This window comes from Astatotilapia calliptera, chromosome 6 (assembly GCF_964374335.1).
Source record: "Astatotilapia calliptera chromosome 6, fAstCal68.1, whole genome shotgun sequence".
Taxonomy (NCBI): domain Eukaryota; kingdom Metazoa; phylum Chordata; class Actinopteri; order Cichliformes; family Cichlidae; genus Astatotilapia; species Astatotilapia calliptera.
In genome coordinates, this window is record NC_137427.1 from 30,745,247 (window position 1) to 30,766,670 (window position 21,424).

General features: G+C 42.6%; 2 protein-coding genes and 1 pseudogene across 3 annotated transcripts; 2 read left to right on the forward strand and 1 right to left on the reverse strand.

The window, feature by feature from the left end:
- The first annotated feature begins 140 nt into the window (after positions 1–140).
- LOC145429514 (leukocyte elastase inhibitor-like) lies at positions 141–7,152 on the forward strand (annotated as a pseudogene). Its single transcript, XR_013909757.1, has 7 exons — positions 141–155; positions 2,776–2,893; positions 5,607–5,749; positions 6,130–6,207; positions 6,353–6,434; positions 6,506–6,686; positions 6,814–7,152. The product of XR_013909757.1 is annotated as a leukocyte elastase inhibitor-like (transcript).
- A 2,318-nt stretch (positions 7,153–9,470) lies between these two features.
- On the forward strand, positions 9,471–15,292 carry LOC113024471 (serine/threonine-protein kinase pim-1-like). Its single transcript, XM_026171595.2, has 9 exons — positions 9,471–9,696; positions 10,109–10,351; positions 10,486–10,638; positions 10,760–10,854; positions 10,992–11,039; positions 11,143–11,361; positions 12,365–12,545; positions 12,632–12,802; positions 12,892–15,292. The coding sequence occupies exons 1-9, from the start codon at positions 9,636–9,638 to the stop codon at positions 12,981–12,983; spliced, it is 1,263 nt and encodes a 420-aa protein (XP_026027380.1). The 5' UTR covers positions 9,471–9,635; the 3' UTR covers positions 12,984–15,292.
- Positions 12,770–20,980, reverse strand: LOC145429508 (kinesin-like protein KIF1B). Its single transcript, XM_080303123.1, has 9 exons — positions 20,391–20,980; positions 18,820–18,962; positions 18,460–18,641; positions 17,079–17,136; positions 15,961–16,160; positions 15,797–15,868; positions 15,483–15,696; positions 15,312–15,397; positions 12,770–12,985 (listed from the first exon to the last, which is right to left on the reverse strand). Exons 2-6 carry the CDS (start codon positions 18,958–18,960, stop codon positions 15,853–15,855), a joined length of 597 nt encoding a protein of 198 aa, XP_080159249.1. The 5' UTR covers positions 18,961–18,962; positions 20,391–20,980; the 3' UTR covers positions 12,770–12,985; positions 15,312–15,397; positions 15,483–15,696; positions 15,797–15,852.
- Positions 20,981–21,424: the final 444 nt, after the last annotated feature.

A 21,424-nucleotide genomic window follows, 5' to 3' on the forward strand; every position in this document is an offset into this window, starting at 1 on the left:
AGGACCCCTGAGAACAGCTCACGTGCCTCCAGTCCCTCCTGCTCAGACTGTGAAAACTTCCCGATGGTTCCCACTCTGGAGACCTCCTACCTTGCGCGGGCTGCAAAGAACGAGTTCCTGAACTTGGTGCCTGATATTGAAGAAATGCGACCAGGGTGAGTAATGCCATATTAACCCAAATACTGTCACTATGACATGTGTCTCACAGACCAAATGTAAGTCGACACTCATGTTCTCTAGTTCAAGCAGAAATGATGTGGATCGATTCAAATTCCTGAGCCTGGATGATTTCAGCTGGAAACAAACCAACTCTGCTTCTTCCTCAGATAATTCAATTCAATTCAATTTTATTTATATAGCGCCAAATCACAACAAAAGTCGCCTCAAGGCGCTTCATAGATAATAATAATGGATTGGATTTATATAGCGCTTTTCAAGGCACCCAAAGCACTTTACATTTACAAGCCATTATTCATTCACTCTCACATTCACACACACTGGTGGAGGCAAGCTACGGTTGTAGCCACAGCTGCCCTGGGGCAGACTGACAGAAGCGAGGCTGGCATATCGCGCCATCGGCCCCTCTGGCTAACACCAGTAGGCCGTAGGGTAAAGTGTCTTGCCCAAGGACACAACGACCAGGACAGAGAGCCCGGGGATCGAACCGGCGACCTTCCGGTTACAGATACAGAGAAAAACCCAACAATCATATGACCCCCTATGAGCAAGCACTTGGGCGACAGTGGGAAGTAAAAACTCCCCTTTAACAGGAAGAAACCTCCAGCAGAACCAGGCTCAGGGAGGGGCAGGACCATCTGCTGCGACCAGTTGGGGTGAGAGAAGGAAAACAGGATAAAGACATGCTGTGGAAGAGAGACAGAGGTTAATAACAGATATGATTCAATGCAGAGAGGTCTATTAATGCATAGTGAGTGAGAAAGGTGACTGGAAAGGAAAAACTCAATGCATCATGGGAATCCCCGGCAACTATGCAAGTTGTAAACAGTTGTAGGATTAAAGATTATTGAATGTACAGAATGATTATTTACACAGAGCTATACAGTAGTGCAGTTAAGATAAGTGAGATATAATTCCTACAGAGGCTATATAAAGTGCTAGTGGTTGTGAGTGGTGGTTCACTCCATGTTATTATTGTGTGTTTGAGGGTACAGTTGTCCATTGTGGGTGTGTGTATGTTCAGTCCATGAGTTTAACGTGGGTCAGATGTCAGGAGGCAGAGTTCAGGAGTCTGACAGCTGTGGGGAAGTAGCTGTTCCGGTACCTGGTGGTCTTAGTCCGGAGGCTCCTGTGGCGCCTCCCAGAGGGCAGGAGGGTGAAGAGTCCATGTGATGGGTGACTGGGGTCTTTGATGATTTTCCCAGCCCTTTTCAGACACCGCTTCCTGTAGATGTCCTTTATGGCAGGAAGTGGTGCTCCGGCGATGCGCTGGGCAGTTTTCACGACCCTCTGCAACGCCTTCCGGTCCGAGGCAGAGCAGTTCCCGTACCAGACTGTTATACAGTTGGTCAGGATGCTCTCGATGGTGCAGCGATAGAAGTTCACCAGGATGTCTGAGGACAGGTGGTTCTTCCTCAGAGTCCTCAAGAAGAAGAGGCGCTGGTGAGCCTTCTTGACCAGCTTGGAGCAGTTGGTCGTCCAGGTGAGATCCTCGGAGATGTGGACTCCCAGGAACTTGAAGCTGCTCACACGCTCCACAGCCGTCCCCTTAATGTGGATGGGTGGATGTGGGTCAGCATTCCTCCTGTAGTCCACGATGAGCTCCTTGGTCTTCTCGGTGTTAAGCAGCAGGTTGTTTGTGTCGCACCACTCAGCCAGACGATCCACCTCCTCCCTGTAGGCGGCCTCATCGTTGTCACTGATGAGGCCAATCACCGTGGTGTCATCTGCAAACTTAATGATGGTGTTGGAACCATCAGCAGGTCTGCAGTCGTGGGTGAAGAGGGAGTAGAGGAAAGGGCTCATCACACAGCCTTGTGGTACACCGGTGTTCATTGTGATGGTAGATGAGCAGTGGTTATCCAGCCGGACATGTTGGGGGCGGTTGGTCAGGAAGTCCAGTAACCATTTGCAGATGAGGGAACTGATGCCCAGGTCTGTCAGTTTCCTGATGAGTTGTGAGGGGTGGATTGTATTGAATGCTGAACTGAAGTCTATAAACAGCATTCTGGCGTAGGTGTTGTTGTTGTCCAGGTGTGAGAGGACAGAGTGCAGTGCGATGGAGACTGCATCCTCTGTGCTCCTGTTCTGGCGGTATGCAAATTGGTGGGGGTCCAGGGTGGGGGGGAGACAGGATTTGAAGTGTGCTAGGACCAGCTGCTCTAAGCACTTAGCTATTTACAGTTCATAACAAGAGACAAGGCACCATTTCTCTCCTTTGTGTTCCAGTCATCACAGCAGATTAAACTTTTAAAATATTTGCAAATAGTATAAAGAAATATATAAAGAAGTAAAACAGTAATTTATTAATACTTAGAAATACTAAAACTTACATTTGTCAGCAAAAACTGCTGCCATCTGAACCGAAACGTTACAAACCAGCTTACCCACAATCTGTGTATTTTTCTATGCTGGCTACTTAAATTGGCATCCAACAAGCTATTTGCTTTAATCTTTTATTAGACAAAGGCTGACTGGTTAGTTCAAGCTTCAACTGCATCCAAAGGACTGAAAATGTTTTAACACAGTGACTGAACTTGATTGAAGTCTCCGTAGTTTGTTGAATCTGTTTCGAGTGACTTATTTTCACAATTCCAGGAATTTTTAAAAGGCACCAAAAAGCATTACAACGCTGAGCTCGAGTCTGTGGACTTCAAAGGAAATGCAGAGGAGGCCAGGGTCCACATCAACAGCTGGGTGGAGAAGCAGACACAAGGTAAGCATAATGTAACTTTAAATGATCTCCACTGTAAATCCTTGGGGATCAGTTGTGTTGTGTTCAGTTGAGACATTATTACCGGATTGTCCACCGTCCACATTATTTTCTGTTTCCAGTTCTTCCAGTCTAATTTCTATTCAGTATTAAGCAGCACTATCTCTGGGTTTTACTGTTTGGTTTCATGCTATTAATAAAACCATCACAGCAGTATGTTGCTGTAAATAGCAGGCCAATTCTTCTATTCTTATTATATTATGTGATGGGTACTTCTACTTTGATCACTTGTGTCTTTAACATATTTTTATTTTTCAGGCCCATTTAGGATTGGCTGCTATTGATTCTATATCTTTATATTATCTTAAGTGCAGCAGGAAATTCATTCATTGTTTTTATAAAAGCGCGATACAAATACAGGCCATTTATAAATCTACCATCTATAATAATAGGATACAAGGACTTTCCATGAGGGTTATAGGACTGTGGTGCCACCTGCTGGAAATGAGACAATCTTAATCCCATTATTTTTGTAGGAGCCATTTTTGGGTTGATACCTCATGTTGCCGCTAGAGGTAACCTTTTTAAGTTTCTTTTTCTTTCTTTTTTTTTTTTTTACTTTATTTAACAAACAATGAGTATACAACATACGAACAGATGAAGTATACAAAACAACAGAACATGAACACAAAAAGCCAAGGGTAAAAGAAAAGGGTAACAATTATAAGAATACACATACATGTATTGTTTTGAGAGCCTTTGTGTTGGTGGAGTCTGATATTGATTGTATGTACATTTCCACATCCTTAAAATAATGACAGAAATATGGTGTTTTGTTAGTAAACATTTATGGATAAAAAATGTAGCTAAAAGTATGAACAAATTCATCATAAAAAACATTTATCATACTTCTTGGGGAACTTAAACAAACAGAATAAAACATTTTCCCATCGTAAAGAAAACTCCCTTAAAATATGGACAATAACAAACCTGCTAAATTCCTTCCAGAATCTCTGTGTAAAAGAACAGTACCAAAAAAGATGCGTCACAGTTTCTGGATGATCCCCACAGAAAGTACAATTAGTATTTATGTCCCTTTTAAATTTTACCATGTAGTGACTGGCTGGATAACATTTATGTAGAATTTTAAATGAGACTTCTTTCACCTTATTTACAATCAAATATTTATGGGGGACCATCCAGACTGTCTTCCACTTGATATCTGGAACATATCGGTTCCAATAAGATGTTATATATGGGAGAGAGACGATATCTTCTTGGAATAAACTACGTATTCTCTTATTGCTGTTACCAAGTTCCTGTGAAAAGCAGATTTTTCCTATTGGTGACTCAGCTGGATCAGGGAGAGTGACTGAGGTAGATATTGAGCTGTCAGTGTTTTTATATAACATTAAAGTCCCTGAGGGTGTGGCACCAAGCACCACTGAGGATTCCACCTTTTTAAGTTCCTGTATGGTAGGTTTATGTAAGGTATTTAAGGTGGACGCACGTAATCAGCGTCAGGTGTGTTGTTAATCATAAGAAGGCAAAACGTTTGTGACCGCTGCGCTTTTATCTTAAAATGTTTGGAACAAAGACCAAAAAGGACAAGATAAGTACTGCTGGAGTTATTGGACTGTTTAATTAATTCATGCATACCAGAAGCATCGCGTCACCCCCGCTAACAACCTCCTGAGTGGCTTCTTTCTTCTTTTTTTTTTGCCTGTCCCATTTGGTTCTTTAGCCGTCAGAATATTTGTCTGAAGACCAACAAGGATACCCAATGGATTTATTTTGCCAAATGGATCATCGCGGCATTGCCGTATTGGTCCATTTGATCGACCTTTGTTTTTATTATTTATTTTATTTTATTTTCAGTTGTTACAGACGGGACAGACATGAGTGAGGGACAGGAAAGGGAGAAAGAAAGAGGAAGGGGGAAAATAAATAAATAAATAAAATCTCCTGGATCACCTGTTGAGAGAGAAAGAATAGAAAACAAGCAAAAAAAACCAAAGCAACTTTCTAAACACAACACCATCGCATTAATCTAGCTAAGTGTAAACAGCAGTAAATACTAAATATTCAATGTTGTTGTGCAGCACGCAGGACAGACAGCACACAATGTGCTTTGAAGTAGCAGCCAAGAAAGGTGTAATTTAAGTCTACGAGCAGTGAACACCCGTGTGCACACCTGTGTGGATCAGCGCGCTTGTATTCAAATGGTTTCCACATGTAATGGTCTGCAAGAGGATGTAGCGAGCCATAGCCCCGTCCCCCAGGCCATGAAGCAGGCATGGAGGAGATCCAGGCCCCAGACATCCAGAGGCCCCAGAGTGTGAGAGCCCAAGGAGGACCACCGGAGGGGCATCCGTGCCACCCTCATGGGAAGGGCTGAGGATCCCCAGACGAGGCGTCACCCAGTAGCCACCGAGCAGAAGCTAGAGGGAGCTGCACCGGCGTGCCCGCCGGCTCTGCCGGCAGCCAGCTGTGCCTCAGTGGCTTCAAGCGTAGGCTTGAATTTTGTTCAAGCCTACACTTGAATTTTTGTTTTTTGTTCCCTGTTATACTGATCATAAAGCTTTTTCCCCCTTTTTTTTAAAATAAAAACCATCTTGCTGTTGCCCTGTTTTCTGATTTTATAGCTGAAGATGTTGTACAGTAACTAGTGCATCTTTGGTAATAGTTAATAGTTTTCATAAATCCTTTTTACCAGATAAAATCAAGGACTTGCTAAGCCAGGATGCAGTGGGTAGCCTGACGAAGCTGGTTCTCGTGAATGCCATTTACTTCAAGGGCAGCTGGAACACGCAGTTTAAGGAGGAGAAGACTGCTGATGCGCAGTTTCGACTGAACAAGGTAACAGTGCAGAAAGGCAGCATAGGATGGTGCAGTTATACTTTGATCTGTCATACTACAAACGAGCTGTGGATTTTGCTGAATGAGAACATGAAGCCTGGAGCTCTGAGGGGATAAAATCGTGCTTTTAGGACGATCACTTTCCAACTTTATGCAGTTATGCAATGCAGTTTATTATTCATGTAATATCCAATAAGTTCTCAAATAAATCTCAAACAACAGCACATCACAAACTTCGACTAACAAGAACAAGTTGTGTTGTGGCGTGTGCTCTACATCCAAATCCACTCAATGGCTGGAATAAAACCATGACAGAACTTTTTGAGATCATTTTGAGACTAAACACAAAAAACATTTCTCTTGTCTCCCCTATTTTTCAGAACGACACTAAGCCGGTGAAGATGATGCAGCAGAAAAGTAAATTTCCTTTTGCGACCATTCCTGAGGCCAACTGCAAGGTAACATCCATCACTTTCAGCTTATTACAGGATTTCACCAGCATGATCTAAAACTTGTCTTTTACAAATATCAGCCTAAATTTCTAGATTAGGAAGTCAGATCATCTTTGATGGAGTAATAAATAAAAACAATGTTTCTGGACAGATTCTTGAGATGCCGTATAAAGGAAATGACCTCAGCATGCTCATATTCCTGCATAGAAGATGATACCACAGGCTTGGAAAAGGTAAGATGCACTTACCAGTACTTTAATGTCCAGTTTCAATCAGACAAGCTAGTGACACTGTATCCACACAGCTGGAGAAGGAGCTGACCTATCAGAACTTTGTGGACTGGACTCGCCCAGACATGATGAGCCCCAACGAGGTTGATGTCAAGCTCCCTCGATTTAAGATGGAGGAGAAGTATGACTTGGAGAAAATCCTGACCAACATGGGAATGGAGAACGCTTTTGACATCTACAAGAGAGACTTCTCTGGTGAGAAATATTGCACCAATGAGACACACTGAATCAATTATACAGTTATATTGAGAGCACAAAAACTGCAAAACATCATCTGGTAAAGAAAAAAACACAACTGATTTCTGGGCTCTTCATCTACTAGGAATGTCTCCAGCAAATGACCTGATAGTGTCCAAAGTTGTCCACAAGGCTTTGGTGGATGTAAATGAAGAAGGAGCTGAGGCTGCTGCTGCCACTGGGGTTGACATGGAAGTCCGCTCTATAACGATTCCCGCTGAGTTTGTTGCCGACCATCCCTTCATCTTCTTCATCCGACATAAACCCACCAAGAGCATTCTCTTTGTGGGCCGGTACTGCTCACCGGAGTAAACACGAGCTGACATTGACATGAATTAAACATAAAACATTATATACAGTATAAGATTTTGTAAGGTAAACCTAGTTCATACAAATGAAGTAAAGAAAAGTTATTAAAACAAAACGTGCCTTGCTGTTTATTCTTTCAGTGTCCCACAGTAGCACATTTCCTGCTAGGAAAATGTCAGAAGTCACATCATTTCTGTAAATTGGGAAGTAACTGTAATACATCAAGTCACCTGTCTCTTGTTACCAGGACTTTTTAAAATGAATGGTGCAACATGGAAAGAGGCCCTACACAAGAGTTTAGCTTTGAGCTCAATATGCGATGATCCTTTCAGCCATGACATCTCTGACATGGGAAACCAGGGAATTTGATTAGAAAATGGTGAAGGATTTTCTTTTCAGTTAGAAACTGGATTTGTGTAACATGGTGGTGAAAAGCCCCCAAAGAAAGCAGCATATGATCAGTCGCTATATTGCATTTAATACAAACGTCCTTCGTGTATCCTTTGAATACAGAACAGATCATTTCTGATATCTATGAGTAAACCCAACCAGCACGTGTCCCAAAAGACCCCACAGTGTTTTTATCTGGCTTTTCCCTGACAGTTAGTGGACACTGACAGATGTGTGCTGAATATGAAAGGACACAAAAGAACTAAAGAAGGTTTGCAGGGTTAAAAACAAGAACTACATGAAGGTTGTTTCATCCTGCTGTAACTTATGACAGAAGCATCTTTTGTTTATTTTTTTATTTATTTACACAAAGACAGATGTTGAAATAACAGGAGTAACAGTTTAATTCAATTGAAATCAGTCCAATCGTCTATAATGAAATTATTGTTTTTCATTAGTTGGCAAAAGATGGGGGTTGTTGACGGCAATTCAGTGAATGCAACAGGGGAGGACGCCAGTTTGGATGGAGGGGAATCAGCAGGACAGATGAGATTTTGTTTAGGAGTCGAGTAGTTGTGTGAATGAGGAGAGGAGAGCACATTAGACTGCTGAGAGACGGGGAGGTAGTCAAGCACTGACCACATGTCTTCTTGGATTTCAGCAAAACAGATGGGCTCATCTCGGTCTTGAAATAATTCAACTCGGGGTTGAACTGATGCAGTTTGAGAGGCATCTACAGGAGAGGCAGGGGTGGGTGAGGGCTGCTGAGACTGCGCAGTGATGGGGAGGGGGTCGAGCTCTTCCAGCACTGACAGCAGTTCTTCCTCACTGTCTGCGACAAAGGCTTCCTCTGTCTGGAACTGAAGGGCTGCAACAGGGGAGTCCAATGAGTCCTGCTTGAAATATCTGGCTTTCTGGTCGTTTGAAAGCGACTTCCACTGTGGACAGAAGATCATAAGAACACACTGTGAGCACTGCTACTACACATAACTACAGGACAGCTGGGACACATGCAAAAACATGAGCAGACAACATTAACAGATGCATAAATGTATGCAGAGTTACACACTTACTCTCTGTCCCACCACTGCATTTACGGCTGCACTTCCAGGGATGTTGAGTTCAGCAATGACCTTTGGCCTCTGCTCTTTGAGATAGAGCATGAAGGCATTTGGCGGCTTCTTGACGTATGGCCCATCTTCATCCTGCTGGGCTGGGCACTTTCTTTTTCTTCAGGAATAAAACACAGAGTAAGAGCACATGTTAGCACTGTGTACAACTGTGAGGGAAGCAGTTCAAAAACAAAAGCACACAAAACACACAACAGGTGATGAGACAAGCTGCAATACGATCATCTATCCACTAGGTGGAAGAATTGATCAGTAGAAAGAGGAGATGTGCTCAAAACGACATTCATACATAGATTTATTCTTCTTAGTTAGTCTTAAGAATTAGGATTCACTGACAGTGAAGAAGTTTCAGACGTGCACTCGCGTTTCCCCTTTTGCCTTTTCCTGCTCCAGCCAAGTCCTCCGCCTGCTCGACATCTCTCCTATTACCTTTTATTACGCTTGCACTCATGCCTTTGCCTTTCACCACTTCAAAACTGCGCCTTCTTCAATATTACCTTCATATGCTCTCTTTGCTTTTCGCCTTCCTCACTACACTAAGTACCATTTTTTAACGCTGTGTACTCACTCTTGCTAAGTACATGTGAACAGATCTTGAAGAAAAAAAACAAAACAAAACATACTTTTCTTTTCTCTTCTGATACTATTGAATGATCCTAACAGAAAAAAACAGAGTTAACACTGACTTAATAAAAAAGTGTTATATTTTATCTCAGATAAACTAGTCAGTGTTTATTAGTGTTTGCTCAACTAGAAGTCTTCATAGTAGCATCCACACATCAAGTCTTTAAACAAATAATGAAAGGATAATGAAAGAAAGTTTAATGTGAAATTACTGAATTATATGAAATGCCAGAGTGTTTTTCTTTAAACTACTTGGGACACTGCCTTTTAGTGATGTCACTAAAAGGCAAGGTTCTAATGTTGTGTTGCCATAGACTCCGGAGTTTACTTTTAAAGCTCACTTACAGAACTGACTTATACAGCTTAGTTAGAAAAGTCAAGCATCCAGACATTTGAAGGACTATTCACTCATTAAGGTGACATTTTCTATTTTAAAAGTTCTCAAAAAATTAAGATGAAAAAGGAAACAAGAAAAGTTACGACTGAGGCAGATAAGAAAGATCCAGGAGATCAAAGTAAGTAAAAAAAAAAAAATCCCCCAAATAACAGAATGTACATTTCTAACAATGTTGAGGCTCTGTGTATAAAATGATTCATTTTTAGAGGATTTAAATCCTGGTTTTGATTGAAACTAACCTGAGTGCAACATGTCTAATCAAAGAAAGGTTACTGGGGCACTTTGTCTTTTGGTAAAATAATGTGACAAGTTTATTCTTGGACTGAGCAGTGAAAACAGAGCAACAAGTGTCATCAGTATCTAGACTTAGTAGACCTAATATGGACTCGTGTTGGTGTGTTTTTTTTATCAAAAGGATAAACTTGTTATTATATTGTAAGCAATACTAATTTAAAATTCAATGACATCAAAATCCTTCTAGTCCTGATGTCGAGCGCTCTTTTTCACTAATGTGTTGTTGTTGTTTATAGATTGTAAGAGCAGGATGGCTAAAAGAAAGGCCAGTCCTGAAAAAACGACCCCCATAAAAAGAAGGAGGGTCACTGAGCAGGCTGGTCCTTCCACCAGCTCAGATGCTCATGTGGTCGGGGGAGTTAAGCGAAAGGTCCAACAAGATGAAGCGGGGACAACCAATACAGCAAAGAAGCGTAAACTTCTTGAGCATGTGAGCGGTGACAAGGGGCAGGCATCTTCCTGGTTGGACACTGGTAAAGGTAGGCTAATTAGTTGAGTGAGGGGTAGATTAAGTGTACATCTGGTTGCTAGTTTGAAGATATTAGTGTTTGGGAGATATTTGTGTCTATTATCTAATAAGCTGACGTGCTTTTGGTGTTTTCCACATCTGCAGACTGCAGCATAGAGATTTCAGAGAGCTGCAGTAAAAACAAAAAGGCTGGCAAAAGGAAAGCTGCGGGAGACACCAGGGACCCACCTAAGAAAAAGAACGTGGACCAGGACAAAACCAAAACCGTTGCCAAAAAGTCAGTGGCTGAACAGAAACGTAAGTAGCAAGCAGCTTAGCTTTTATATTCAGGTGAAGAGCAAAATGAACATTTAGGGTACAGCAGAGAGTAATTTGTGTGACAGCTGTAGTAAAACCCAATTTGTGTTTGTCTGTTTAGGTGACTTCCAAGCGAGATACGTGGAGGAGCACCGGCTTGGAGAAGGAGGATGTGGAGCAGTGTTTTCTGGCTACCGCATAAAGGATCATTTACCAGTAAGTGTTCAGATGGTGGTAGTAAGACAGGCAGTAATGCAGATAAGGGATAATATCGTAAGCTGAGATGTATGCTGTTTTACACCTTTAATGATGTCATACTGAGGAAATGCTCATCAATGCCCTGTGTCTTTTAGGTGGCCATCAAACACATCCCAAAGGGGAAAGTGTACTGCAAAGTGAAGGTAAATGTGCAAGACTTGAATTGTTTTTACATTAGTGGATTGCATGCAGCGTTCACCTGTGGAACGTCTGTGCCTCATCATCCACTTTGTTGAAATATTTCAGGATGATAACGGGAAGAATGTGTCAGTGGAAGTTGCCATCATGCTGAAGCTTGCAGCTGAAGCAGATGGATCAGTGGAAACATCAGCCCCAGTGTCTCTGTTGGAGTGGTTTGACTTTGGCAGAGAGCTGATCCTGGTGATGGAGAGACCTGTCCCCGCTGTGGACCTGGATAAATACATAGAAGAAAATGGAGGATTTTTGCCAGAGGACAAGGCCAAGGCAAGTTGACTTGCCTTAGAAGAGTCTTAGACTGTACATCATTCAATCAAAGCACAGAGTATTAGAGAAACATTAACCCATTGATTGATTATTGTCTTTTTCATCGTTTCCAGGTAGGGCTGGGCTATATCATACCATTCACGGTAATACCGGTGTAATTTTGGGCAACGATAGGAAAATGAAATATCGCGCTAGAATAGGTAAAACGCGCATGCGCAGTGCCTATGTTTACATACGCAGATGGCGGTGACGCAGAAAGAGAAGAGCAAAAGTGGATCGTTGAATGAAACGGATGAACCAGAACTGGTTTGTAAAAATGCTGCAACTTTAGTGGTGTGGAACTGGTTTAGCTTTCGTCCGTCAGATACACAACAAAGCACGATTTTTGGTAGCGCATGCTAGCGGGCCGCCGTTATTACCGTGTTGTTTGGAAAATACGGCACACTTAAAATCAATCCTTTGATTTTTCTGAAACTCGACAGTGCCCCTTATAATCCCGTGTGCCTTATGTATGAATTCTGGTTGTGTTTACTGACCTCAAAACGATTTTATGTACACGGCGACTTTGCTAAGCTACAAAGCCGCACCGCTCGATGGATTGTCGGAGCATTACGGCTATCGTAGGCAGGCGCCTCGCGGAGTGATACGTACTGCACCTCAACGTGATATTACCGTATTGTGTGTGAATAACCTCTTTTTAAGCTTTGTGGATATTTTACATGGTTATGCTGAGGATATGTCGGCCAATTTCCACTGGAAATGCCTTTTGGTTAAACTGTCAGCAAGGAATTTGCATTTGCACTGTTACATTTTTATATAACTTTAATGCACATAAAAAAACAGCTGCTTGTTTAAGTGAAAATACATTTATGGGGTTTTTTGCACTAATAAAGTTGTGGAGTTGTAAAGTATTTTGTCTAGTGTCAGTTATATCGTTATCGCAACTTTTCAAATGTATATCGTGATAAATATTTTTGGTCATATCGCCCTGCTCTATTTCCAGGTCATTCTGAAGCAGCTGGTTGATGCTGCGAAGCACCTGGAGGATAAACACATCTTTCACCGGGACATCAAGAGTGAGAACATTCTAATTGAGACCGGCTCAGATGTACCGCGTGTTCGTATCATCGACTTTGGACTGAGCTGCTTTGTTAAGGAGCAGTCGCAGTACCGCGTCTTCTATGGTAACATATTCTGCTCTTGCTCTTCACAGATGTCACAATTTTCGCCTTTTGTTTTAGAAGAAATTGCAATTGTGTCTGTTTATTAGGTACAGAAATTTACTCCCCTCCCGAGTGGTACGGGCGCAGTTGCTACAGGTGTGGACCCACCACGGTATGGCAAATGGGAGTGGTTCTGTACGAAGCGCTTCATGCCGGGGACTTTAACACCACGAGCTTCCTCAAAAAGCGCCTGAAATTCAAAAGACATCTGTCCAAAAGTAAGAAAACGTCACACTTCAAGACTGACTGATGGCTTGGACCACTGGAACTATCATCTTCATGTTTTTTCTCTTTCCTTTCTTTCCAGACTGCCGGGATTTCTTGGACGCCTGTTTAACCAAAGTCCCGGAGACGCGGCCGACGCTGGAGGAGCTACAGCATCACACTTGGCTGAGATAAGCCTATCTCACACACACACACAAACACACACAATTCAGACGTTATCATTTATGTGTGATGTATGAATTACCTTTCTTTTTTTCAGGAAATAATTTTTTTTAATTGGCCCACTTTAAATTTCAGTGTTTTGGAATTCCTGTAACCCCCCCCAGCCATCCCAGGAAAGGGGATCTCTCTTTGAATGGGCTTTCCCGAGGTTTCTTCCCGTCAGTCTGGCCCCCCCAGGGGAGTTTTTCCTCGTCTTCATAGAGAGCTTGGGCTGGCTCAGGAGCTCCATCAAAACTGTCTTTATTTAATTACTCTAATGTAATCATATACTTTAAAGTAATCAAATAAAAGACAGTAAAAATCTGAAGACTTGAAGTAAACTTCCATTAAAATAAAACTTGTTTAATTCATCTTTGCTGAGGATACTGTGTTATTACTATTTCAAGGATTATGTCAGAACACCGGATACTGGTACCCATCCCTACCCATCACTAGGGAACAGAACAAACCAGACATCAATTACAACAAAAATGACACTGACCCAGCCAGCATAACTTGTCTGCCTTAAGAAATGTTTAGCAATATTACAAATTGGGTGATATGCCTTAAAGTAGCTTCTCATGTGTTCAGCATTGTCAAAGGCTACATTTTAATTAAAACCACAATCTAGTAATGTTCTGTCTTTAACCTTCCTAATTTGTTTTTTGTCCTAACCTAACACTAAATTGCCAGTGAAAACAAAAGTTACATAAATAAAGAAGAGTAAAGAAAATTACGGTCTTTTTTATTGTAACAGTTTACCAGTGTACAGTTGGGTTTGTGACATATCTATCTAATAGACTCCAATTTGTGCATGTAAATGGAGAGTCCTCTTCACACACTGAGGTTAATTATGGAGTTCCACAGGGTTCAGTGCTAGGACCAATTCTGTTTACATTATACATGTTTCCCCTAGGCAGCATCATTAGAAGACATAGCATAAATTTTCACTGCTATGCAGATGACACCCAGCTCTATCTGTCCATGAAGCCAGATAACACACACCAATGAGTTACACTGCAGGAATGTCTTAAAGACTTAAAGACCTGGATGGCCGCTAACTTTCTGCTTCTTAATTCAGATAAAACTGAGGTTATTGTACTCGGCCCTGAAAAGTTTAGAAATATGGTATCTAACCAGATTCTTACTCTGGATGGCATTACCTTGGCCTCCAGTAACGCTGTGAGGAACCTTGGAGTCATTTTTGACCAGGACATGTCCTTCAACGCACATATTAAACAAATATGTAAGACTGCGTTCTTCCATTTGCGCAACATCTCTAAAATTAGAAATATCCTGTCTCAGAGTGACGCTGAAAAACTAGTTCATGCATTTATTGTGTGAATGTGTGTGTGAATGGGTGGATGACTGGATATGTAAAGCGCTTTGGGGTCCTTAGGGACTAGTAAAGCGCTATATAAATACAGGGCATTTACCATTTATTACTTCCAGGCTGGACGACTGTAATTCATTATTATCAGGATGTCCAAAAAACTCACTGAAAAGCCTTCAGCTAATCCAAAATGCTGCAGCAAGAGTCCTGACAGGGACTAGAAAGAGAGAGCAGATTTCTCCTGTTAAATCCAGAATTGAATTCAAAATCCTGCTCCTCACATACAAGGTCTTAAATAATCAGGCCCCATCTTATCTTAATGACCTTGTAGTACCATATCACCCTATTAGAGCACTTCGCTCTCGCTCTGCAGGCCTACTTGTTGTTCCTAGAGTATTTAAAAGTAGAATGGGAGGGAGAGCCTTCAGTTTTCAGGCCCCTCTTCTGTGGAACCAGCTTCCAGTTTGGATTCAGGAGACAGACACTATCTCTACTTTTAAGATTAGGCTTAAAACTTTCCTTTTTGCTAAAGCATATAGTTAGGGCTGGACCAGGTGACCCTGAATCCTCCCTTAGTTATGCTGCAATAGACGTAGGCTGCCGGGGATTCCCATGATGCATTGAGTTTTTCCTTTCCAGTCTCCTTTCTCACTCAGTATGAGTTAATAGACCTCTCTGCATTGAATCATATCTGTTATTAACCTCTGTCTCTCTTCCACAGCATGTCTTTTATCCTGTCTTCATTCTCTCACCCCAACCGGTCGCAGAAGATGGCCCCGCCCCTCCCTGAGCCTGGTTCTGCTGGAGGTTTCTTCCTGTTAAAAGGGAGTTTTTCCTTCCCACTGTCGCCAAAGTGCTTGCTCATAGGGGGTCATATGATTGTTGGGTTTTTCTCTGTATCTATGAAGCGCCTTGAGGCGACTTTTGTTGTGATTTGGCGCTATATAAATAACATTGAATTGAATTACCTGAGGAAGAAGCAGAGTTGGTTTGTTTCCAGCTGAAATCATCCAGGCTCAGGAATTTGAATCGATCCACATCATTTCTGCTTGAACTAGAGAACATGAGTGTCGACTTACATTTGGTCTGTGAGACACATGTCATAGTGACAGTATTTGGGTTAATATGGCATTACTCACCCTGGTCGCATTTCTTCAATATCAGGCACCAAGTTCAGGAACTCGTTCTTTTGCAGCCCGCGCAAGGTAGGAGGTCTCCTAAAAATATGTTTACTTCTGGCCCATGGAGCCACAGCGGGAGTCCGAGAGAGGGGCAGGTAGAGGAAGGGGTGAGGGTGGCACTGCTGAAGCTCGTCACGGATGGATCACGTCCGATCGGTGAGATGAGAGAAAGCTGAAGTGAAACAACAGCAGGATGAGGTAGACGTCAATATAGGAACTCCCTGATGTGACACAGAAAGGCTATTTTTTAATTTCTTTGTATTATTTCTCACCTTGCAGTCACTGATGCTGTTCACCAGCTGGTTGTATTCAGTATTGAAGGTGTGTGTCAGAAGGCGCAGGCACTACAACACAACAGGAACAAGACCGATCAGCTCCGAGCAGAGAAGGAAGAAGGCAGCAACAAGAACGCCCACTAAGCCCACGTTTTTCTCACCTTGGTGGCCAGCTCCTTCTCACGCTTTCAAAGGTGGTGCTGGAGATCTGCGAGGAGGCGGAGGTGGACGTGGACAGAGTGCTGGAGCTCACGCTGGGGGACAGAGACTCACTCAGGGACTTGGTGGTGGGAGCTGTTCCCACGGGAGCCGCCTCTCCCAGAAGGTGACGGGTCTTTTCCACCTGGAAGAAAGATGGGGGCTAATGTGAGGTAGGGAGAAGAGGGGACGTTAGTCATGTAAAGGCCATAGGTGAGGGTAGGGACGTAGATCGACCGGTAAATTGAGGGCTTCGCTTTTACACTCAGCTCCCTCTTCACCACGACGGACCGGTGCAGCGTCCGCATTACTGCAGCTGCAGCCCCAATCCGTCTGTCGATCTCCGGCTCCCTTCTCCCATCACTCGCGAACAAGACCCCGAGATACTTGAACTCCTCCACTTGGGGCAGGAACTCATCCCCGACTCATCCTATATTTCCGTTTTTATATTTCTAATGTTTGCCTTGTTTTCTTCACTGTCTAGTCTGCCTCTGTCTTGCCTGTATGGATGCATTTACACCGAAATGTCCCCAACAAAGGATGTTTTAATTCACCACTATTCCAGTGAAACACGAGTCTCCCATCTTCCTGCTACCAGTCTGGAGTTTTTGTTCACCAAAGCACACACCAACTTCATACTGACGGACAGATCACTGCCCTTTTGCCGCCTTGTCTGACCGTGTTTTGTGGCTGTGGTTCACTTCACCTCACTCTTCCCCATTCTTGTCATTAAATCAGGCTGTTCTGCAACCATGGCAGCCATTCACTCTATGGCTCTATTCATGGTGTATTTTACCCCTTCACCAAAGGCCGTTCTCGTTTCCAACATTATATTTGCAGTGTTCGTCTATCTATCAATATCTGCGGAGTATTTTTTTTAACGAGTATCCTATTTTCTAAAGCACAGCATGTAAAGGGTAGCTCGGTTAGCAGGATGCTAGCATGTAGCGCTTAGTGAGACACGCCTCAGACGAGTTGAGCAAAGACCCCGTCTGTGTACTTTATACGTGAGCAACGGATTTAAATAAAATTAAGGTTTCAAAAGACAAACTTGAAGATAAAAAAATATATATATACTCACCGGAGAGCCGCCAGGGTTTGCCGCTGCCATCTTGGCGCTCCTAAATTCAAAACTGCCTCTGCAGTCAGGCAGGGGAGGCGTGGAAATTGTCTTTGAGTTAGTCAAACGTTTTCCTTAGTTCGAGTAGATGATAAAAAAAAAAAAATAATAATAAATGGGATTTTAAGTAGGACTAGGCGTTCTGTAATGATCTCTATTTAGGAGAAAAACTTAATCACTCACCTTTAAACAGCTCTCTTTTAGGAGACACACACTCATGTGATCAAACAGCGTAATTTAATTGGCTGAGAGCCACTCGACTCGATCTGGTGCTGATTGCTCTGGCTTGGGTCATTAAAGTTCATCACTTTTGCAGTTGAATTTTTGCAGGTGAATTTTTGCAGGTGAATTTTTTTCAGGTGAATTTTTGCAGGTGAATTTTTTGCAGGTGAATTTTTTGCAGGTGAATTTTTGCAGGTGAATTTTTGCAGGTGAATATTTTTGCAGGGAAATTTGGAGGATAAAAATTCAGTGTCATAAATTCAATGTCTAAAAATACTTGAATTCTGATGATACTATATTTCTTCCATAGCAGAGCGCCCAGAGTCGGCGATTAGAAGAAGGTCATTGAAGACTCTTAGTAGGGCAGTTTCGGTGCTGTGACGCGGTCTAAATCCAGACTGGAATTTATCACTTATACCGTTTCTCTCTAAGTGGGTCTGTAGTTGCTGAAGCACTATTTTCTCTAAAACTTTTGACATGAAGGGGAGTTTAGAAATCGGCCTGTAATTTGCTAGAGTGTTACGATCAAGGCTACTTTTCTTGATAACAGGTTGCACGACTGCATGTTTAAAGACAGTCGGAACATAGCCAGATGACAGTGATGAGTTCATTAAAAATAAGATACAGGACCCGATTGTATTCAATGCATTCTTAATGATACGAGAAGGAATAATGTCATGCAGAGAATTTGAGCTTCTCAGGTTATTAATTATTTCCTTTAAAGTCGAGAATGACACAGGTTCAAACTGTTGAAAAACCGTTGAACATTCAGAAACTGGGGCTTGATTTACTACTGGAGAATGTGGGGCCCTTAACACCGAGATTTTATCTATAAAATAATTTAGAAATTTTTCGCAGAGGGCCGGGGAGGCACCCATCGAAACGTCAGAGCAGGGATTAACCACTGAGTTAAAGATTTTGAACAGAACTCGAGGATTGTGACTATTAGTCGCAATAATGTTTGACAAAAAAGAAGTTTTTGCCATTTTGGCAGCCTTCTGAAAGGTGTGTGTCAGAAGGCGCAGGCACTACAACACAACAGGAACAAGACCGATCAGCTCCGAGCAGAGAAGGAAGAAGGCAGCAACAAGAACGCCCACTAAGCCCACGTTTTTCTCACCTTGGTGGCCAGCTCCTTCTCACGCTTTCAAAGGTGGTGCTGGAGATCTGCGAGGAGACGGAGGTGGACGTGGACAGAGTGCCGGAGCTCACGCTGGGGGACAGAGACTCACTCAGGGACTTGGTGGTGGGAGCTGTTCCCACGGGAGCCGCCTCTCCCAGAAGGTGACGGGTCTTTTCCACCTGGACGAAAGATGGGGGCGAATGTGAGGTGGGGAGAAGAGGGGAGGTTAGTCATGTAAAGTCTGTACTCTAAGAAAAAACTTTTTAGAATAGCACTTTGTTCTTTGAGTTGAAAAGTCATTTTTCCCTCTACGATATTAAACAGATTTATTTCTTTATGAATCTTTTAACGCCCCACCTCCTGCAGCTGCTCCATCTTCTCCAGCTCCCACTGGTGCTCTAGGATGAGGCTATCTCCTCTGGGCCTCCAGCCGGCCAGGTTCTCCTCTCCACGCACATAAGCCACTGATGTGTCCAGGACCTTCCTCCTCCTCCGCATCCCTGCTCAGGACATGAGCCCTCATTAGGATGAAGCTCTCCACAGAATCTCCGGTCAAACCTCACAAAATTTCAAGAACCACCAAACAGCTAAAACAGTAAATGAGAGAAGGAACACGGATTCTGCACAAAGACGTAAACACAAAGACCCGCGAATCAGAATCGGTGAGACGTCGCCTTTCTCACCCGACGGCACGACACTCGGGGCTGAAAGCAGACAGCTCGCTGATTCTGATGTTTCGGCGGCTCCGCGCTTTGTGTTTACGCCCTTTTTGCGCTGATTCTAAAGCTGTTAGTTTGATGTCTCTCCAAAACAATATTGACTGAACCAGCAGCAAAAGAAGATCCAAACTACGCTTCACAAAAACATCATCATGAATTCACTCTGACTTTTGCTGTTTTGCTTCCACCACACTTCATGCACAGCTCTCTCTCTCTCTCTCTCTCACACACACACACACACACACACACACACACACACACACACAAGCTCAACGTTAACAAGTGGGAATTTTTCTGGATTTAAGAGAAGATGAATAAAAGTGAGCAGTATTTACTACATGCTTTGGGTGACTAAATGGAGGATGGATAGGTGACATGAAAACACTACTGACCCTTTATACTGAGCCAATAGCTCACACACTTCTACTAAATCTGTCTAAAGAGCCAGTAATCACAGAGGATAGATACTGGAAGCAAACTGAAATGTTAGGAGGAACTAAATCACACATTACAACACCAGTGGCAGCACCCTGCTGTCTCACACATCGGGATCACGGTCCTGTTGAAACGGGCTAATCGCTAAAGCCCACAGTTGCATTCCTCTATACTCAATATGATGGAAAAAACTATTTTAACAAACAATTAAAAAATGAACAAGTAAAAGATCTACTATAGCCAAAAGAAGACCATTTACAGACTATAGCCCTGTGAACAAGTATTTGCCGCCTTTCTCATTTCCTATCTTATTCCATATTTGTCACACTTACACCTTTCACATCAATACATTTATAACATTAGACAACAATGTCTAATATTCAACGGCAGTTTTCAAGGGCAAAACGCTATCCAAACATACTTGGTCCTATATGAAAAAGTAATCACACAGAAAACCTGATACCTTGTGTGTCACCTCTGACACCAACAACTGCAGCAAGCGTTTGGTGCTAGAGGTCACATTTGGACTCTGGACCTCTGTGGAGTGTGCACATGATCTCATTACTGTCTAAAAATCCAAGGAGTGCTGAATCATTGAAAAATACACAGTAACAGGTGTGTAGCATCGCTAACTAGGTAGCAACAAGCCTCTAACACAGTGTATGTATGCTAGCGGCTAATCTAGCAAACAAATGAACAGAGTGCTTTTAGCTGTTGCACAAGGATAAGATGATAAACTGTGTGTCTTTTTTATAATGACCTGCTTCAATTTACCTTAATCCAAGGAGTGCTCAGTGTGGGTAAATCTGCCATGAGCAGATAAAGTGGATGAGTGGGACTAGGTAGGTGTGCCGAAAACAGGCAACAAAGCTGACGCTGAAGAGTGTGCTGAGAACATAGTGGCGCCGCCAGCAGGTTTCCGGCTAGCAGGAAGACTTTGGCGCAGTAACACCTCCAACATTGGCAGTCCCATTTTGTGAAAGCCAGTAAAAAAAAATAGCTAGGTTTCCATGTGTCATTTGTGTGGAACAATACTGCACAACAAGCTAAATAGATTTTAAAAAACGAAAAAAATTGTTGAACAACAGAAGATAAATGTCCTTTTTTTCTATTTTCAACTGGCCGGCTGTGTGGTGCGCAGCGTTAAGAGGCCAGCATTCAGACCCCAGAGTTTAACGGCCAAGTTCGAGTCTCTGACGGTCTGTCTGCTATAGCGGGGTAGGCCGAGCGAAAGACGAAGCTCCGGGCTCCTCCTTTTTCCAGCTTTTTTTTTTTTCATTCACATTTATTTAGATATCAAGCTGCAAGTAAAAGCTCAGGGAAACACTTTTAAGGCGCCCTTTAAGGTACCCTATATATGTCCTTTCACATCTTATCACTTCATACAGTGCTATGGGCCAGTCTACACCTGCTACTTTCTGCACAAGCTTTTATCACACAAGACCTGCTGTTTACAGGTAAGAAACACAGTGTCAGTAATGTTAAAGTGGCTGTGTGGAGTAGCACAACCACTGCTAATATAACACTTTTCACATGCATTTCTACATATTACAGTGTCTTTTACCGTCTTTATGGTGCTAGCTTAAAGTCATGCTGTAAATGTTAGCTTGTAGTCAAACATATTCAGACCATGTTAGGACAGAAATATTGGCTTCTATCATGACTAGTTAACAGAGATGTTAACTGCCCACGCGTTACTGTAATCCGATTACTTTTTTCAAGTAACGTTACACACTGTTTACAGCAACACTGTTTACAGCGACAATACTGCACAACAAGCTAAATAGATTTAAAAAAACGAAAAAATT